The following is a 20656-nucleotide window of genomic DNA, read 5'->3' as shown; positions in this document are numbered from 1 at the left end:
AGTTACATATTTACCTTGTGCCACCCACAAAGGAAAGCAGGGCAGACGAACTTGAGTCTGCAATGAAACACTCTTCAACCAGTCGTTAAAAAACATAAAATCTTTAATCACCATAAAAATCATTGGCAGTCAAGTTGAAGACAGTCTCTGACAGTTTTAGTTTCCACCCCTCTCTTGAATAGAAAGAAGCATTGTGACTGAGCAGCTGTGGAAAGAAACTGGCTTAAAGATCAAGGGGGCCTCTCGATCTCAAGTGCTTCCTTCACAGACACAATTACAAGTATCAAACGAGCTCTGTTTGGATGAAGACAAAGATTTCACTCAGTGATCGCAGCTCTCATGGTAATTCTAGTATGTCGTCGCACTACAAAACCCCTCATGTGGTGAATACCTGTAGATTTGTATGGATCATCTTGCCTCTTCTCTCTGATGACTGGAGGAAATAGTCTATCTGATACGGTCCCTGTATGCACAGCTGGAATCAGCCACTTCAACTACCTGATTAAAGCCATGGGATGACAATGTGCACACTGTGGTTGAATACACTGTAGATTTGACACTTTTCCCCCTTCACCAAAAAATAAAAGGCTAAAAATGATGGTGACCAGCCAGAATTAAACTCAGCTGCCAATTTATTAGGAACATCTAGCCACAACTAATTCAGTCTACTGCTAAAAGCCCCGCTAGCTATCCAGCCTTCATTTGGTAAACTAATGTACTTACTTCAGTCATTTAGCTTTTATGAAAATATGGACTAAAATTAGAAAGAAAAGGGTGAAATGAAGGTTTCTGGAAGTTGTACTTAGTGGTACTGTTGAGTTGCATTGCGTAGTACCCGTTTAAATGTGAGGGCAGGCATACACACACACACCTCTTATCTATAACACAACACAATTCAAAAGCACAAACATATGGCCTCCAAATATCCACTGAGTTTAACCTACATATCAAACTCTTTTGCCCAAACCTGAACATTACAACCTTCATAAACATTGGATTTATTACAGGGCCGTGATATTAGAAATTGCATTAGTTTCCCATGACCTAATGAACTGCGTTGTGTGTTAATAGTAGAAATATTATAATGCTATCTACAATACGGCTGGAAATGCATTTCAGTGGTAAAGAGTCACCTGCCACTGAGACCATACTGGAGGCTATGTTTCCATTTGCACTTCGTCCTGTATGTGTGACTTTATTGGCAACACTTCATCACAAACGTATAATAAATACAAAAAATATTTGAGCTCTTTTGGGAGATGAGTCACTTGTGTTACTACCAGTGTCTATTTCCATCAACCGGCATTAGAACATTCGATTTTTATGGTCAGATAAATATTCTATCAAGGAAAACAAGTATATCCCCAGAGCACTTTCCTTGTTTGCTCATCTTTGCTCTGCCCGTCAATGAAATGTGTTTGAATAAGCATCATCCTTCACATATGTTAAATCAGAACCGCCGTCCACTACAAATTTGAAGAATCTTAAGTGAGCGTACTGATCCTCTTCAAGTTATAAAGAACTGCTTCATATTCAGGGCTACATACTGATAACACAAAACATACTTATATTATTTATATCCTCATCGGAGCTTAAATTACAGAAATATGTCATATTTGGAAATGTGAAAGTGCTGAAACTCATCTTAACTAAAAAACCAACAACCCTGTTACAGTGAGTATACAGTAGCTAGCTTTTCAATCACAAATGTGTCAAGGCTCATAAACGAAAGAAATAAAGAGAGTTGAGGCGAGGTGAATCTTGCTGGTCTTGTCTAGACTTAATTAACTTTCTGATGGCAAACATTTCCAGGCTGATTCTTTGGCATTGAGTGCTGAACAATGAAATCTCTAGTGACTCGCGTGGAATTACGAACAGTTATTTTTCAATTCCCTTTTTCTCCCCCGCACACACTGTCCAGTAGGTATTGAACCTCATGTCAGCTCCAGTCTCATTTCCTCCTTTACAGCAGAGCATCCTCAAACTGTCCAGGCGGGCGGAGGGAGTCAAACAAACCCACACAGACCAAGAAGGATGGTTCAGAGGGGACTGGTTAAGTAATTCAGGAATATTTTTTTATGTTCCTGCAGGTCCCCTTTTTTCCCAAACCCTCAAATGAAACACCAAGCCTTCCTCTGCTAAAGACACTTGGTGCAGTTCAAGGATGATGATTCATACATCTGTGGGTGAAATATGATCCATCTGGAGTGACCAGTGTGAAATGTTTTTTGGCAGGCCAGACGATGGAGGGCAGGATGGAGTGATGATGAATAAACCGATGATGGTAGCGACACAGAGGTGCTGCTTTAGGATGATGATGAGGAGGATGAGTGAGAACAACCGCAGCACAGACTGCACCAATAATCACCATCTTCTACAGAGAGAGACATAAAGAGAACAAGGTTTAGTGAACAGGGTGCATGAGAATTGAGCCCACAGACCAAACACCAGCTCAAACTGTGTGCAAAGAGCTCACCGCTAGTTCTGCTTTGTTTGTTCAGCAGCAACCAGAGGCGAGTGCTGCAGAATAGGAGAAAAAAACAACACACACCCAATAACTTCAAATACACACAAACACACCTCAAGTAAGCCCTCCGGATAGAGAGAAAACACACACACGCACACCTGAGGAAAATAAATATGAAAAACCTTTTCCAAAAGTATACATCGTACCCACAACCAGTGTAGCACTAAAGCAGTTAATTGCTCCAGAGTTACTCACCCTCAGCTCTCGTCTTACTCAGACAATGTCGCTCATGATTTTGGCTGCAGTCCAACTGCCAGACCGATAATGAGAGCCAGCAACAGCACCACAACCACCACTAATATGATCGTTTTCTGTTGGGAACAACCAATACAGCACCATCAGGATCAGCCTCATGGGGAAACAACATTAGCTACATTCTCAGCCAACCGATAAATCGTTCGGGCTCTAATATCCGTGTATAGTATACAGTATGGAAACAACGGCCATATCAAACATCATGAATTCTCTGTGTTGCTTTGTAACCAGCCAAACACTGGGCATCAATCTCGCTCAGGTCGGATAAACCAGTTTTCTCTTGGCACAACAATGTTGACTTTATGTTAATCCAGTGTCAATTCAACACTTATTTTCACACATGTTGAAACAGACAGAGGTTCACACGATTTCTTCATATACTGTACAGCTAAAGTCAAAGAATAATAAGAAAAATGGAGTCACCATGAGGAATCTGTAAACGGAGATAAAGTTAACTGAAGAGAAAGAAGTGGGAAAAAAGAGTTAAGTGTGAAATGTGTGAAATGTGTGTGTGTGAGTTTGTGTGTGGTTGTTTTAGTAGGTTGGAGGAGGTGGTCTTGGTACTGGGGGTACTGGGGCGTTTTCAACGCACAGAGAACCAGAGGGTGAAGGATCAGGAACACAGCAGATGGGGGAGTGGGGGGATCATCACAGGTCACAAGGTGAAGATCAGGGTCTCGATTGTGGGGATGGTCTTCATGGTGTCAGGCAGGTTTCCAAAAAGCATTCTTGAGTTAAAGCTGTTTCCAACTTTCCGATACCAACAGATCAGGTACTGGTGAGATGAAATGTCACCCGCGACGTTTGAGTAACAGATCCATGACTCTGAGGGTTTATCAGATGCTAAAAACACTGCAGTGAAACAAAATTTCACTAACAGTCATCATTTGACTTTTTATCGCGATGAACTAGAAGTAAATAGTAGAAATATGCTGTTTATGTTACAAAGAATCTACCAGGAGTATAGCAAGGGGCATCTCTGATGTTTGATGTCCATATTCAGTCTGACATTTAATAACATCAGACTTGTGAACTGACTCCATCTTTATCCTGAGGTATCTAATTAAGTCCATGTCAGGGTTTTTTTCATTATGTAAATTTGTATATCACTGATGTCAGGGTCATCGCCATCCGACTTTAAGAGCTCAAATAGAACCTTTCCTGTTGCTTTTGGGAAACCAGCCTGCTGATCCTGACCATGTGGGCACTCACACGTCGAGCCTCTTGCTGAAACTTTGCAGCTTTCTTAGTGTCTGCTACAGCCCTCTCCACAAAGCCCACTGACTGGTCCATGTTGCTCTCAATCCTCTCAATCATTCCACCCTAACGCGGGGCGTGGTGTCGAGAAGGACGACAAGTTAAACAGAACAAGAGAAATGAAAAGGGAAGTGCACAGAATGAAACAGTTGTGCACGATTGGCAATGTGTGGACAGGGTGAGGGAGTGTGATCTGTCCGCACACGCCGTGTCAAACAGTGTAAAAAGTGTGACTGTGTCTGGATAATAGGCGGGAAAAAAACAGGAAGAGGTCACAAGCAAACTGGGGCAGCAGTTGGCTAAATTACATTACCTTGCGTGCTTTGGTCTGGTACCTTACAGCTTTTTTAGTCTGTTCCTTAGCGACCATTACATGGTCCACTGACTTGGATACATTCTGCTCTATGTTGTCTACTATGTCACCCTAAAAAAAAAAGACACAACCAGTGAGATACCGAGCAAAAAGTCAACAAGCAGAACAGAAAATAGTTGATGGGATTAGATACATAGAGGAACATGTGTTTTATTGAGTTTCATTGAACAATACTTTCAAGTTTCTGGAGATTTTATTGAGAAAAAATATTTTTACAGACAGTTAAATGTCACTGGCAAAACATTCAGATTTATGATAGTGCCTAATTTCTTTGGAGCAAACCCTCTTACAGCTAAAAATTTAAATTGAAACATGGTGAAAGTCAAAAGTTGGTTGAGACAGCTGAGAAGAGAAACTCCAAGCAAACAGTGACGCGGCCCTTACCTCCAACAAGCCTTTCCCTCAGAAAGCATGCAAGCAGCAAGAAATATGTAGTTATACTCATGAGTCTATTTACATACAGTCACTGATTAATCAATGTGTGTGTACTTATTCTAGTGTCAAGTTTGTTCTACAATGATGCTTTATTGGTACATCTTACTAAATGCTATAATGTTGATTCCATCAATATTGGGTGATGAGATGGAAAAGGCGGTGGCGGAGAATGTAAAGAGATGTATAAGAAAGACATGGAGCTGGAAAAGAGAGAAGCAGATGTAGATTGATAGTCAGGCCACAGCAGTGATGGGAAGAGAAAAAAATAAACAGGAGAAAAAGAGTTGAATACAGTCGAGGTTAAACACAAAGCCAGGGGAGAAAAGTCCAGCACGGATGCAAAGAGTGATTGAATGAATGAATAAGGTGTGAGGTTCCTAGAGTAACTGAAGGGCCGGTCAAAAAGGGTAGAGGAGTGTACCTGGCTCTCCACCAGCATGGCGATGTCTACGAACATGTCGTGCAGCTCCTTGATGCTACTTTCTAGACGGACGATGTCTTTGTGTCTGGATTCGATCTCACTCAGGGCTTGTTTAGAAATCCCAGAGTCCACAATCTGCAGAGGCGAGAAGTTTACTGTGAGCATCTTTACACGCACAGACGTGAACACGCGAACGTTAATGAAGAGAATAATTAATCAGATTCTTCCCATGAAAAGTCTCATGTCTGTTTTACAGGGAAATCAAATTTAATAAAACCTTCTTTGTGTAGCCTAATGACCAAAAAAAACAACAACAAGAAAAACCAAACCAACCTCCAATGTGTCTTTTAAAGCTTTTAAAGGCCAAGTGCAGCTGGATAGTGTTTTGATTTTTGCTATCAATACCAAAATTAGACATAATGAAGAATATAAATTTGATTTTCCCCAAAAAACTTTTTATGTTTAACAAATTAAAACCTTAAATACATCAGTAGTGACTTGTGTAAATACCAAGCTACTTTAAGTACATTGTTAATCGGAAGCCTGAACCACTTAAACTCTTTCTTTTCTTTCTCTTTCATTCATGCTGTGTCACTATACTAGCTGTTGGTCACTTTAGGATATGTAGGGACTTGTGCACATTTGCAGCTTAGATTCAGCAATATAGTAGGAAAACCACAGCAAACTGAAGGACAGAGACTATTACATCGCTATCTTTCACCTTTCTCCCTTGGCATTTGCATTTATTTAAAAATGCTCTGGTGTGATTTTAAAATGAATTTTGTTGTTATCACATATGAGAATGTCAAGTTAAATAGTGTGCTAGTGCAAGAAATGCTTTACCAGCTGTACAGGAAACAATCCTGTGCACACAGAGAAGCTTTCTGACGAGTTGAAATGCACTTTCGTTTTACCAGCAGTTTCGTGCAGATCAAAGCAATAGAACACAATACGCAGCCAAGGTCATCGTGTCAGGATGTTTCTTGCAACCAGTGTTTGAGCATTTGTTCTCATTCATAATGTAATGCATCCTGGCCCGAAAAGTTAACTTCAAGGGTCCCCTTGTCTTTGCATTTGTCTTTATTTTTGAAGAATCAGCACTTGGCTGTTGTATCTGTTTGATGAGGGTCACAGGGCTCAATAAGCCACAACAAAGCAAACTGACTTTGAGCCCAATAGGCTCAGACACAGCTAATTTTTAACCTGATGACACAGGCCTTTTGAGTTTTAATGAGGGACTGACAACTTGCCTTTTTTCTTCAGTTCAACCACAGTGTGATCAGTGTCAAGACAAAGTGATAGTTGAGGTACTGTTGAAGAAACACACACACAGACACACACACACAGACACAGACACACACACACACACACACACAGACACACACACACACACACACACACACACACACACACACACACACACACACACACACACACACACACACACACACACACACACACACACACACACACACACACACACACACACACACACACACACACACACACACACACACTTACCCCTGCAGTGAACACAGCGGCATTGCCGCTCTCCAGCATCTCCTCCAGTTCTTCATCTGTGGTTGCTTTTCCAGCTGGAAAGAAAAGGGTAAATTACATTATATTAAGGTCAGACCATCCTGTGACTTAATGGCTGTGTTGTCACTCACTGATCTCTAGCTGTCTCTGAATACGTCCTTTACTCCTCTCCCTGAAGTCCACCTGGGCTTCATTATACTTTGTCATTACCTCCACAAACTTCCTGGACAGCACCGCATGCTAGGAGGTGACAAGGAAAAAATATTATTCACAGTAATGTTATGCCCCTGTCCTTGCTGGCCGTTATAATTTTTTACTGAATGTGAAAAATGCTTTTATTTCTACATAAGAACAGATGTTCAACAGCCACCCGAGACTTCAGATCATTTACCTGCGATTTACGTATCCGCATGTCGGCTGACACCCTCTCCTGCTCCTCTGACTCCAGATTCCTCTCGATGGCTGGAATCAAACCAATACACATCACATCATTTTGTCATTTAATGCTAATGTTTCAGATTAAAACCATTAAACATTACCAATATTTTGACTGACAGGCTGTGTGTGCGAGTGCGTTTGTGTGCGGTATTGGGAGGCAGACTCACTCTTCAGTTTGTTTCTAGCATTGTTGGCCATCTTCTTTATGTCATTGGTGATTGCCTCCAAGTCATCCTGCGTTTCTGAGAAGGAGGAGACGAGACAATAAACCGCAACAAGAATGTTAAAAATGCAAATAAAAAGCCACTTATTTCCAAAAAACAATTCTGCTGTCTTTCAGAAAGCTACACAAACATAATTCCCTTATATTTTCAATTCAGCAAAGCTGGCATCTTATATTGACATTACTTCAAGTTATAAATTTAGGTTATCAATCAAGTTTTATTACATGGTGAAAGAACATTTCAATTTGAATTAAAAATCCATAAAAAATGCAAGGGATTGCAGTTTATAAAGGGATAACAATGGTAAAGGTTGAGGTTAGGTCAGAAAAACACCATAAATATAATACATAAGTGAGTAAGGTGTGAATAAAAGAGAAAAGAGGGGAGGTGCAGGAAGGAAAGCTGGCAGTGGTGGGAGACATCTTACTCTGATCTGAAGTGGGAGCAGACAGGATGACCGAGTAGAGCTTTTTGACTTCAGCCACATTGCTGTCAATTTTATCAATACTGTTCCTAATGTCTTCAATCTGAAACGCATATGAAATATACAAAATTACAAAAAAATCCGAAAGAATTACATCCCCCCCACACACTGAAGCACTGATAGTGACGCTCACCTGACAGAAGAACTCGTCCATGAAGGCTGCATTGTCGATAGCAATCTCCACCTCGTCGTCATCTTGATCACACGTCTAAGAGAATAAAAAGGTAAAGACTGCATCAGACTGATGCCAGCGAGTCCGGCTGGCCAGACAGAGCACGCGAGGGGTGTTTCTCTGAAGCTCACAGTTTAAAAGATGTCATCACCACCTCGGGATTTCAGGTTTATTCACATGTAAAAAAAAAACAGAAGAGCCGACAGATGTGTGTGCCTGTACAGCCATTCATGCCAATTATTTGTAATTATCTATCTATCTTCAATTTTATTTTACTCTTTCCTACTTTACTTTTGATACCATGCAGGATGCACTATCTTGTTATGTCAAGCTGCTACACAAACAGCTTCCCATGCCTTTAAAGAAAAATAGAACGAACCAGCTGTTGTATGGAATAGTAGTAAATCATGTTTTTTTATGACATACGCACTAGAACCTGACTTATATTGTTTTTTGGATACCAATTATGGGAGTAAACCATTTCCAATACATAATAAATAAAAAATTGGCAAAGATTCCTAAGATGTCGTTTTCAAACCCTTATAACAAAGGAATGTAATGGAGGCTTGATATTTTGTTCGATATATATCAGTTAGACCATTAAATGGATTATGAATCACTATAATAAAAAACTAATACAACCAAATATAGAGAATTTGAATCAAGTAAAATAAAAAAATACATGTAAAGATATATTTTTTATATCAGCACATATAAACATTAATGCCGATAACGATATTTCTGTGAAAGGCTCATATTGGCAGATATTATTGGCAATATATCAAATATATCAGTAACTTTGGTGGTGCTGGTGAGCAGCTTTTAAAAAAAACTTTAGACTTTTGATACAAAAACAGCAATCATATTTCCCCAAATGTTGAACCATTGTTCTAATTGTGTGATAAGACTGAAAAAATAAAATGCCGTGAAAATAGGCAGATGCGTGATTTGAACTAGATGTTTGAAGAATTATCACAATTCTCAAAATAATCAACACTTTAAATCATCTCACCATCATGCTAAGATTCTGTAGTAATAATTAAACCACCAACTTCTGTTCATGTCCAAATGTACAAAGTGTTTCCCAGAAGTTTAATATTTTTGAACTTGACGCTGACCAGCATTTAGACCACAAGCCGCCACTGAAGGCCATTCTAATGAAAGTGCTTCCGGGTTTGCAGTTCGGTACATGACACCTCAACCCACATCAAATAAATTCATCAGACTGCTTCACTCGGCTGACGTCATCAAAATGCCACAAGGGACAATCAGTACGCACAGGGCAGTGCACATAGAGCTCAGCACTGTTGGTGAATATTTACATGGAAAAGGACTGAGGCCAGGCTCCAGGAACTCAACCTGTTTTCAACTGACTTCAAGAAACCACAGCTGAGGTGCAGAGTAAACAGACAGTATCACAGGGCCGTGCAGTGACGACATGAGGGGGAGGGGGCTGATAGGGAACGGTAAGCTCCATTTGTTCCCTCCCTTCTAATTACCTATGCATTTAAAGTCAAATATGCGTGCACCAAAGGACGTATGAGTTTTGCTGACCCACCAATCGCTTCACACGTTTGTGGGTCAGTTTTGAAATGGGTGACGAGGAGTCTCAAGCCTGGACAGTTGCTCTCCCTCCTTTCCTGGATCCCTCTCTGTTAGTCAACACACCTGTCAACTTCCCATATATCATATCACCTGACTTGGCCTTAATCTCTCAACGAGTCATCACATTAAATATGAGCGCAACACTTAGTTTAACGCTGCAACAGAAAAGTTATTCTTTAACTTTAAGGTTTCTTCGGTTTCTCATTGGGTTTCACAATGCACAATCCATTCATTTTTCAAAAGAACCACAGAACCAGAACTTTGATTCAGTTTATAATTAAGTCTAAAAAATGTTAAACCAATAGTGAGACAAGGCAATGGCTTCAGTTTTCTTACTTTGTCTAATAGTCTGAACTCACAAAAATTGGAATTTATTACACATGATGAATAAAAACAGTAAATTACAACACTTGATGAGCTGGAACTAGTTATTTTTTGCATTTTTGGTTGAATAATTAATTGATTATCAAAAATATAATGAAAATAAATAGACTTCCCGTAAATCAACGAATCAACGTTGCAGCTCTACATCTACTGCAACTGTTAAAATTCTGAGTTTTAACTTGTTTCCAACCCCTTCTAGCCCTCGTCGACAATTTGACTTGCAAATGCAGCGTGGACCATTTGTTTCAGCCTGCTGTAACTATCAACACTGGTGAACAGAGACTTCCCTGGCCGTCACGCTGCTTGTTTTCGAGTCTCTGGTTGACACATTATGCTTCCTCACGCTGCGTTTCTGTGGCAACGAGATAAGAACAAGCCCTCACTTCCTTCCAGTGTCTCCCATTCAGCAAAAATAAGGGGAAAGGGACTCTCTCACTCACACACACACACACACACACACACACACACACACACACACACACACACACACACACACACACACACACACACACACACACACACACACACACACACACACACACACACACACACACACACACACACACACACACACACACACACACACACAGGCAGTGACTTTGTCTACATAGTCAACATTTCTTTTTAAATTCATGAAGTGGAGCTGAACGTGTTGCTTTTAATATTTAGGAATAATTCATCCTGTTTTGGACCACTGCATTGGGGTTGGCTGTAAGTGTTGTAAAACAGTATAACCTTCATGGTTAGTTGTAAAGAAGCGGCATAAGATATGTAATGTCTGAAAGGTGTCCGTGACCTCATGAACTAGATCAACGCGTGACTCACTGGAATTTTACAGCATTTTGTGCAATTTTTGTTTAATGCAGAGGAGAAAGTTACGCACACCCTCTCATCAGCATATTTTCTAAAATAAATATAGCGATAGTGAACAAACTGGATTTAATACCATTTGTGCAACTGTGCCAAGATGTTAATTCACAGAGTCAACTTGTGCAGCAGCAAATTAGATTCTTGGTCTCTTGTCTTGTTTTTAACCAAAATCAGCACAAACGCCATAATCCCAGGCCAAGTTATGTTAAGACTGTGTAACCATCAAAACATGAAAAACGCCAGCAGATAGCATTTTGACACCCCGGATACAGGCTCGACCCTTTTATACAAAACATTTAATTGCCCTTGTTCTGCATACAAAGCACCATATGCCTTGTTGCATAATTCCCCTCAACAAGGCCATGACAGGGTTTTACTCTGCAGAAGATAGAGTCCCCTTCTGCCTCAGATAATTCCAGATGGTCATAAAACTGACTGCCTCTCTTAACACACCAGCTCATCGGTGCTCCGATTATACTTCTGTTTTTGTACTGTACATTCAGGGAAATCATATCAAATGAGAAACAAAGTTAAGAGAGATCAAACCAATGGATAGAGAAAATAAGGCACTAAAAGACACAAGCAAGTAAAAAAGACTGAGCTCATTGTGTCAGCCTTTACACCCACATGGTAAAATGAAGTTGAGCATGCACACACAAACAATACAACTTGGAGCGAATAAAAGTGACCTCTATGACTCATTATCATGTACAATACTCTATATACACAAGGGCCAACCCTCTCGCTCGCTTATCTGTCCCGTGATACGTCATCTAAAGGAAACTGAGAGCTGATAAACCGGCAGACTTTGTTTCCAGCCATCATAAAGGACGAAACAGAACCTGGGCATAACACTTTCCACTGAACTCCAGCAGCACACAGGACAGCGGAGGAATATGTTTGTGAATAAAAGACAACATCTTTTTAGTTGGATACAGGGATCCACCCAGTACAGCGCATACCTCCACCAAGGCCTGACAGTGCCCTTCAAATTCAATCAAGCCTCATAGCTAAGCCGGCAAAACAATGCAGATCACAAAATCATAATCTCCATTGTGAAAATTGTACACGCTCGTAGAGATCAGCCCCCTGAATATGTCTGATATTTTTTTACAATGCCTTATCAATGTTAGATAAAGCAAATTCCTGGACCAGGACAAAAGAATCAATGGGTTTTTACTTGGCCCCTTGGTCCTGCATCTTTCCACCAAGTTCCGTGGAAATTCGTTCAGTAGTTTTTTGCGCAATCCTGCTGACAAACAAACCACCTGACAAACAAACAAGTGGACCGGGATGAAAACATAACATCATGGCGGAGGTAGTAATGTGTACACTTGTCGTATTATTAGTATTGTGTCATAATTCCTGTAAACTGAATGTTTTTCTTTCTTTTCTTTTCTTTAACATCTTATAGACTAATCTGACATAAAAATCAGCAGCTTACCAAACCATTTTTTAGGTGCAGCCTAGTGCATTACCATTCCCATAGGATGAAAAAGAGAATAAGTGAATAGCTATCCCAGAAGCAGGACAGGGACCTGGGGTCGGAATTTGCAGCAGCATGGTGACAGAAGCCAAAATACTCCACCAGGACTCGTGTTAATGCAAAGCTGAAATCTGACAAGGGATTTCAAAACCCTGTGTGCCACAGAGGAAGCCGCGCTAGTGATGTTACGATTTTCAGTTTGCTGATACTGTATCTGAGCCATGTGGGAGGGAGAAGTCAGAGTTCGCACACCAGGCCAGTCCTGCATGAGGGGAAACATTGAGCAATCTAAACCAGGGACGACACCGCTTTGACTGAAAGTACATTTGAAAATACTGTGAGGGAAATGAAAACGAGGCAGAACAATGACAAAAAAATACTGTCACATTGACGAAGGCCTTTAGTCTGACTGTAAATTATGATTATATTCAAAGAGTCTATATGTAGTCTAGGAAATATCCAAAAATAGTGAAAAGTGTTTGTCCGACCTATAGTTCAAACCGTAAAGATTTTCAGTTTGCAATGATAAAACAGAGAAAAGCCACAAATCTTCACATTTGATACGCGTGACCCTGACCATGTTTGGAATTCTTATCACTTTGTCTTTTTTCTATTTTTGAAAAATGTACAGATTTTTTTTTTAACCAATTATCCAAATAGTTGCCAAATAATTTTCAGTCATTGCAGCTTTCCTCACAGGTCATTTCAAAGGCTGTCAAGCCGTGTTACAACCTTGGTATGATCTTGGTATTTTTGTCAAAAAGTGCTCTGAGCAAGCAGCTGTATTATAACAGCCTGAGCTGTCACACAAAGCCGAAGCGCAGATTAAGCTTCTATCGTTGTTTCCCGTTGCTCCTCTTTCCCAAACTTCTCCGCATGTACAGTATGTCAGGTGACGTAGTCACGCTGGGGTGCATGAGCCATCATTCATGCGAATATTTGCAGATGAATGTGAATCAGGTAGAAAGAGAAAGAAACTGAGGGGTACATGCTGGAAAAAGTGTTTACACATAACAGCTATATATACAGTATATATATACTTTACAGGTCTTCTACTCCCAACTTCCCAACATATTGACCTACTTCCCTTGCTATCATCACTACAGTTCCCTGAAAAGAAAACCAGCTGTGTGAGATACAGACGCCGGGGGGGGGGGGGCAAATATTTGGTGAGCAGTTTCCAAGTAGCTATAGCAACACATCCCGACTTGGGTTAAGAGAGAATCAGGGCCTCACCCTGTATGGGCTGCAAGTGGATTCACGGTCATTAACTCAGTTGTGAATAGAGGAAAAGGTGAATGTTGCAAACGATTACTCGGTTTAATAATCATAATCATCTGACTGAAATGACCTAGGACATAAGAATGAGGTATTTGGGGCGGCGGAGCCTGGGTCAGTAGGTCCTGTGCCCATTTCTCATCTTTGGACTTTGACCATTATGTTATATGTTTATTGTTTTTTAAATTTAGACGTGATGGAAACTACAGCTGCAACTAATTCATATTTTCACTATTGTTATACATCTGATATCTTTCTTTTTTTCCCTGTTTCTAAGTGTATAGTCATAATAATTTTTTTTAAATGGCCATGAACATCTTCCAAAGCCCAAGAGGACATCTTCCAACTACTTGTTTGATTGTCATTGACATTAAAATAACAAATGCTCACATTTGAGGAGGTGAACGTGGAGAATATGTTATAGTTTTTGTTTGATAAACAACTCAGATATTGATTTCCTGTGAGGATAAAGTCATAAGTTTAGCTTTAATGACAAATGAAAATAGTGAGTCATTGTCATTTTCAGCCTCTCTTATAATAAAGCTGAATTGCACCATTGATTACACGACACTTCAGATCATCTTGGACGATCAGCTGTCATATCTCTCACAAACTGAAAATAATATCTGATGAGTTGAACCAACCTGCAGTTCACTGCACACATCACGAGGTATGTCATCACTGTGTGCGGTGTTGGTTAAAAAGGATAATATGATTGTTTCAAGCAATTGTCCCAACGGATTAATTAGAAGTGGAAATAGAAAATGGGGGGAAAGGCTTATGTCAAGTCTCACGTTTTTCACAGGCTCATCAGAGAACAGAAACAAAGACGGTTCAAGCAAACTTCACATATCCTGGACATCACCTACCGCTTTAAGTTGCTCCAATCTGTCCTTCATCCTGCCGACGGTCAGTTTAACACCTTCACACCGAAGCGAGAACCAGAATATTGTGCAAAAATGTCTCAAAGCTGGTGCAAACCTGGGGATTCCTCCGCCAGCTGTGAAGCTCGCAGTCCCAACACAGAGCCGCCGCCAGCAAGACGGAAAGTTAGACTCCCCCAAACTCTTGACAGAGGTGTCCGAGGAAGAGACCTTTCCTGACCAGAGGAGCCGTTCCGTCGTTTTTCCATACAATATGGCTGCTGGGTTTAAAACCAGTGTTTTTTTCTATGCTAAATCTCCTCGGCCGGGGGATTAAAACAACAGTTGTGGAGAGCCCTATAATCTGTCCCTCCGTCGGACGGTAATCATTCTGAAACGCACTTTTCTGGCTCGCGCATGCGCGGACGAAGCCCCGTCCGTGCGCGAGGGATGAAGCCACGCCCTGAGCCACCTGCGCCCGTGATGCATTAAGGTGTTGTGGGAATAATAAACTCTTTAAAGGGATACCTCCGTGATTTTGAAGTGGGGTTGTATGAGTTACTTATGCACAGTTAATATGTTACCTTATGGAGATGGTGATCAGCGATGTCATTTGACGGAGTTTGGAGGGGAAATGGAAGAAGCGTAAGTCTCAGTCCCACTGTAGCAGAGGGGACCACCGAGAAACGTCTTTTTCGCCACATTTAAAAAAAAATATATATATATATCCGTTCAACTGTATGCTGGAGGACGTATTTTTTCCCTGCTTTAGTTTTCCGCCAGACAGTACTTCCTCCAGCATACAATTGAACGGATTTTTTTTAGGTAAGCATTAAAAAAAATGTGGCCAAAAATACGTTTTTCGTTGGTCCCCTCTGCAACAGTGCACTGAGACTTACGCTACTTCCATTTCCCCTCCAAACTCCGTTAAATTATATCGCTGATCACCATTTCCATAAGGTATCATATTAACTATGCTTAAGTCATACAATCCCGCTTCAAAATCACTGAACTATCCCTTTAACTACGTCAGAGCTACTGCCCGTATTTATGCAGAAGGTGGAAGTGGTTAGTGATGCTGTCAGGTCACATAAAGGAAATAATCTACCTTTTCTTGAACTGCATGTTTAAAATGCTTGTTTTATTTGAGCAGGCCTGGTTGCTTCAACAAGGTGCCATTCGTGTGTTCTTATTGTAGTTTCTCAGTTTCACCACCCAAACCTGTGAGGTTGACTGAAACGACTCTAGTCAACGTAAATGTTATGATAGGATGTTTAGAGCTCGGTGTCACTGTTGCAAACTTCCCCTTCTGGCTCCCAGTTGACCTGATAAAGACAGGTTTTACTGCCGCATATGACTAGGGCAGAGAATGAGCAGTTATTAACACCATGTCTGATTGGTGAAAAATAATTTAGCAAATGTGTGAGGTACTATGACGTTGCTGTATTCTAACCCAGCTCCGTAGTTGCCGCCAGGTGTGAAGAAGGCACAAGTCAGAGTGGAGGATGTGAGGCGTCAGTGTTACCTAACCCTGAAGGGAACGGCCACTCCGCTGTCAATGAAAGAGCACGACTGACACCTGGTGGTCATTGCTCTGCTGAGCAGGTTACAATCAAAGGCCCTTTCATAGACCCCCATCATGTTCGAAATGTGTATTTCATAGACTGATATGAAAAATGGACGTAGCCCGCGGGTCCGGGAAGTGAAGCCAATGCGGAAGTGCCTGAAACCCGCATTTTCTTGTGTGACCAGCAGAGGGTGACCCCACTGGTTACGAAAAGACGATAATGACTCTACTTGTCACTTGATTCATAACGTCAATAAACATTTTTCCTGAGGAGTTTATGGTCTCAAGCGCTAGTTTCAAGTCTTCAGTGCGGCATGTTGTTCAGTTTGTAAATTGTGGTGCCATTCAGAGAGAAATAGACGATAAAAGAAGGTATGATGATAATAATTTAGCCCCAGGTTTTGGGCTCAGTTCCTTTGTGGTAGGTACCAAGTGAGCATGGTGAAATGACAATGCTCTTAAAAACACAAGATACAAATATCAACTCTAGAGGATATGGCATCAACAGCGCAGCTGCCAACCAGGGACATGCAATTGCATTTTTATTAAGTTAAAAACTAACTGAAACACAGGGGTCCTTGGACATTTGAGGCCTCGGCTCAAATGCCATTTTACTAATCTGGCCATGTCGTATTAGATCTACTTTGCTGAACAAATGTATATTCAATTAACTTGTTAAATGGTCAATTCATCCAAATTAGATAAGATTATCATGTTGCCCATTCAAATAGTTGAAATTGTCTCCCCACGTTATGAACTATCCACTTGCAGATAATAGAGGTCAATTTTTTGTTGCAGTTAGGTGAACTTTTATTCCATAGAGCAGGAGTTTTGAGGCTGTGGGCCTCCACTCAGACAAAGTTTGGGATGAGGCACTCCTCAGTTAACTTGCGGTTTTGTTTATTTTCCAGAGGCCAATGCAAAAACCCAACAATTCACCAGACCGCCTTTGATATGGTTAAGGGGACCCCCAGGGAGGACCCCCTCCCTCTGTGAAAACCTGATGTAGACTTTATCATGTTGTATCAATTTAATATCAAATTGCGTCAGTAAGGACTGCTATGTGGAACACTGATACACACAACAAAGGTGTAAATAATAAATCTAATAATAAATTAAATTTGTATCAATATTTTTGTTACACTGTCAAGGCTAACCAGGACACTTCAATAGAAGAGGGTTAGTCACAATGTCTACTAGTGATTAACTGACAAAGCCTCTCATGACCTTCAGGCTCTGCTATCAAGGGATTTAAAAACAAACAGACGTTCTATTGAGAATGTTTTTATTCAAAGTTAACTCCCCTTAGTGTTTCCAGTACACCGTACAACAGCATTATGTGAGCTGGGTAAGTGCAGTGGAGGGTGCTCGGCGATGATGAGTAGCACGTTGCCATGCCAACAACACTAGGGTAGGGTGTGTGTCTTATACAGTGAAATTAGAACCACAACTTTTCCACCAAGTTATTTTCTTCTTAGTTTTAAAACGAACAAAAAAATTCAAAAATAAAAAAATCTGAAAAGGGATTTTACAGTAAAGGGGGCAACGACTTCCTGTCCACGTTTGGGAGGGGGAGGGAAACTACAGGGAACAGGTTAGAGATCATCTTCTTCATCTGGGAGTGCCGTTTGTGATGCAACCTAGAGAGTGGGAGACAATAGAATTGTTTATATATTGGTGCCCAGCTGACTCTGTTCATGTGTATTTACCTCAGGCAAAGAAGTTGCTAGATTAGAATTTAAAACATATAGCCAATAATATAAACATTCCTCATGTATGGTAATACTCACTTGAAGCTCTTTCTCATATTTAGCAACAAGTGTTGGGTCCATCTGGACCTCTGGAGGAGCGAGGGCAGGCATGGCCACAAATTCCAGGTTGGGATCACCGATCAACTTCCTTGCAAGCCACAGGAAGGGCTTCTCGAAGTTGTAGTTACTCTTGGCAGAAATATCGTAGTACTGGAGGCAGAGCAGTGCATGTCAGAGATGATTGTTCACACCAAACACCAAGGATTTATATAATTCACACTTGACTAATATATACATGGCCTGGACCAAACCATTACCTGCAGATTCTTCTTGCGGTGAAACACAATGCTCTTAGCCTTGACTTTCCTGTCTTTGATGTCCACCTTGTTGCCACACAGGACGATGGGAATGTTCTCACAGACACGGACAAGGTCACGATGCCAGTTAGGCACGTTCTTATAGGTGACTCGAGAGGTGACGTCAAACATGATGATAGCACACTGAGCTGTGGAGGGAAAAAAACATTTTACCACACTGTGCAGAGTGGGGGGGGTTACATTTAAATGTATAGTCACTGGAGAAACCGTTCATGGTTTAACAACCAGATCAGCACATTAAGGAATGTGAAAAGCACCTTGAATGTAGTATCCATCTCTCAGGCCTCCAAACTTCTCCTGCCCAGCTGTGTCCCACACATTGTACTTGATGGGTCCTCTGTTGGTGTGGAACATCAGCGGGTGCACCTCTACTCCCAGAGTGGCTAGAAGACAAGAAAAAAAACCAACTTGCTTAGAGGGAAAATAGTCACGGACAGAGTAACACAAACGAGGAGATGTTTATAGAAATCATTTAGGATAAAAGTGGGGATGGAAGTTGAATGGCTGAAATGTCACTTATATCACCTTTCTGGATTAGATTTCCCCTTTCAGAAAGGTTCTCCGTTGTAAAAAGACCAGAATACTAATGGAATCCAGCTATAATCTAAGAGATTTTCTTAGATTTGTTTTTTATTTACTTTAACACCGAGATGTGTTAAACAAGACACTTTGCAATTACAGTCAACTTGTCAGTGCTCCCTGGTGGACAAAGCGTGTAGTGGAAACACTAGTTGTTTGTCAGGGGCAGGTGCCCGCAGCTCCAGGTCTGCTAACAGATTGGTTTGTACATGCTGATTAATAAAGAATAAAGCATCACAGTGGATGAGAGATGGACAAGTCATTCCCTTCAAAACGTGGAACTCACCAACATATTTCTTCTCAAACTCTCCTGTGATGTGCCTCTTCACAAAAGTCGTTTTTCCTGTACCGCCATCTCCTACCAACACCAACTGGGAGAGACAGAGAGAACAATCGGTTAAGACTGGTTAACACTGGTTCAGTGCAGCTGGCGCAAAAAGGGAAAAAACAACACGTAGTCCGTCTACAAGTCAGGGTAAAGGGACAGTCGTAGTTTCACAAGCGAACACTTACCTTGAACACCGCAACACAAGTTGCCATCGAGTCAGCCATGGTTGTGAGTTATCTGCGTGAACAAAACAAGGCGGGATGATTAGCACGCTCCTCGTCCCCGGCCAGGTTGGCCGGTCACCGCTAGTGTTAAGCTAACTCTGTTAGCAACAACCTTATCTGATGGTAAAACACAGAGGCGAACCCCGCGGCGTTTTAGAGACGTCACGTGGGCGCTTTATTTCACATAGAACCGTTATGGTCCATGTTCCCTAGCGATAGCCACTTCTAGCATGTTCCATCCAGACCAACGGTCCGACACGTTAACGTGTAGTGTTTCTGTTGTGTTAGCGGCTGAACGCGTCGGGGTTGTAACACATACACGTAAAATGCTACGTGGTGAATTAGAATTAAACAACTGCAGCATTTTGAATGCGTATCATGAAGCTAGCAGTTGCTCGCTAGCTAACAAAGCTAACTGCCGTCAGTTTGAATGCGCCATACGAAGCGCGAGCGCACTTTTTCTTGTTCGACTGGAACAATCGAACCGAGCGGCCGTCTCATCGTGTCCAGGCCGTGGCCGGGGTCCGCGTTACACATCGAGTTGGCTCCACTCACTTCAGTTAGTCTTTGTCAATGACAGTAAATACACTTGATGGGAGAAATAAAGCGGGCCTCCAGAACAAAGCGGCGAGGGAACGCTGTGCTAGCTAACCTCTTAGCCAGCACAGCATGGAAGCCATTCTTTTTTAGAGCTAACGGCTAAATTAGCTGCGAGCTAGCACGGGAGGGTAGGAAAAAATAAACGGCCTAGTTCGCCTTCTCCGTCTTCACGTGGCTCCCACATGCAACGCCACACGGACCCAAAAGCTTAGCGTGAAGTTTGCTCTTGTTTTAACCCGCTTTCCCGAGAAACAGCCACTTACGGTACGAGGTGGGCCGCGATGAGAGGAAAATAGAGACTCACCGGTGCTACGGCGAGGAGAGAAAAGAGTAAATGGCTGCGTTCGCGGGAGATTCAGCGTGGACTATGAGTCAGTTTCCGCCCTTATCACGTGACCACCCCAGCGGAATTTTTAAAAAAAGGAAAAAGAAAACACCTCATTGGAGATTTAGTGCAAGCATCGTGGTATCGCCTGGTATTCACACAGCACGACTCAGCACGTCTGTTCGACCCCGGAGACACAGTTTCTCTCAGATATACTGTATATTCAGTTTTTACACCTCATACAGTGTCATTTAAAAACGGGGACTGAACATCTTCATCTCTTATTGAACTCAA

At 41.5% G+C, this 20656-nt stretch overlaps 2 protein-coding genes across 4 annotated transcripts; both read right to left on the bottom strand.

Moving 5' to 3' along the window:
* Positions 1 to 85: 85 nt before the first annotated feature.
* Positions 86 to 15034, bottom strand: stx3a (syntaxin 3A). Of its 2 annotated transcripts, XR_004796208.2 has the most exons (12): positions 14618 to 15033; positions 8087 to 8161; positions 7897 to 7996; positions 7413 to 7487; positions 7199 to 7269; positions 6939 to 7047; positions 6790 to 6863; positions 5269 to 5403; positions 4353 to 4463; positions 2723 to 2838; positions 2477 to 2520; positions 86 to 2374 (listed from the first exon to the last, which is right to left on the bottom strand). XR_004796208.2 is itself a non-coding variant. In XM_035650845.2 (11 exons), exons 1-10 carry the CDS (start codon positions 14645 to 14647, stop codon positions 2755 to 2757), a joined length of 864 nt encoding a protein of 287 aa, XP_035506738.1. In that variant the 5' UTR covers positions 14648 to 15034; the 3' UTR covers positions 86 to 2374; positions 2723 to 2754. The 2 variants fall into 2 exon arrangements, 1 of the variants encoding a protein (XP_035506738.1); XM_035650845.2 differs by lacking the exon at positions 2477 to 2520 and having other exon boundaries at positions 14618 to 15034.
* Positions 15035 to 17446: 2412 nt separating this feature from the next.
* On the bottom strand, positions 17447 to 20445 carry ran (RAN, member RAS oncogene family). 2 transcript variants are annotated; one of them, XM_035649057.1, is made up of 7 exons: positions 20342 to 20445; positions 19399 to 19450; positions 19172 to 19256; positions 18564 to 18689; positions 18247 to 18434; positions 17969 to 18139; positions 17447 to 17818 (listed from the first exon to the last, which is right to left on the bottom strand). In XM_035649057.1, exons 2-7 carry the CDS (start codon positions 19435 to 19437, stop codon positions 17774 to 17776), a joined length of 654 nt encoding a protein of 217 aa, XP_035504950.1. In that variant the 5' UTR covers positions 19438 to 19450; positions 20342 to 20445; the 3' UTR covers positions 17447 to 17773. The 2 variants fall into 2 exon arrangements, with proteins under 2 accessions (XP_035504950.1, XP_035504949.1); XM_035649056.1 differs by having other exon boundaries at positions 20301 to 20410.
* Positions 20446 to 20656: the final 211 nt, after the last annotated feature.

This window comes from Scophthalmus maximus, chromosome 9 (genome assembly GCF_022379125.1).
Source record: "Scophthalmus maximus strain ysfricsl-2021 chromosome 9, ASM2237912v1, whole genome shotgun sequence".
NCBI classification, from domain to species: domain Eukaryota; kingdom Metazoa; phylum Chordata; class Actinopteri; order Pleuronectiformes; family Scophthalmidae; genus Scophthalmus; species Scophthalmus maximus.
This window is presented reverse-complemented; position numbering and strand designations above follow the sequence as displayed.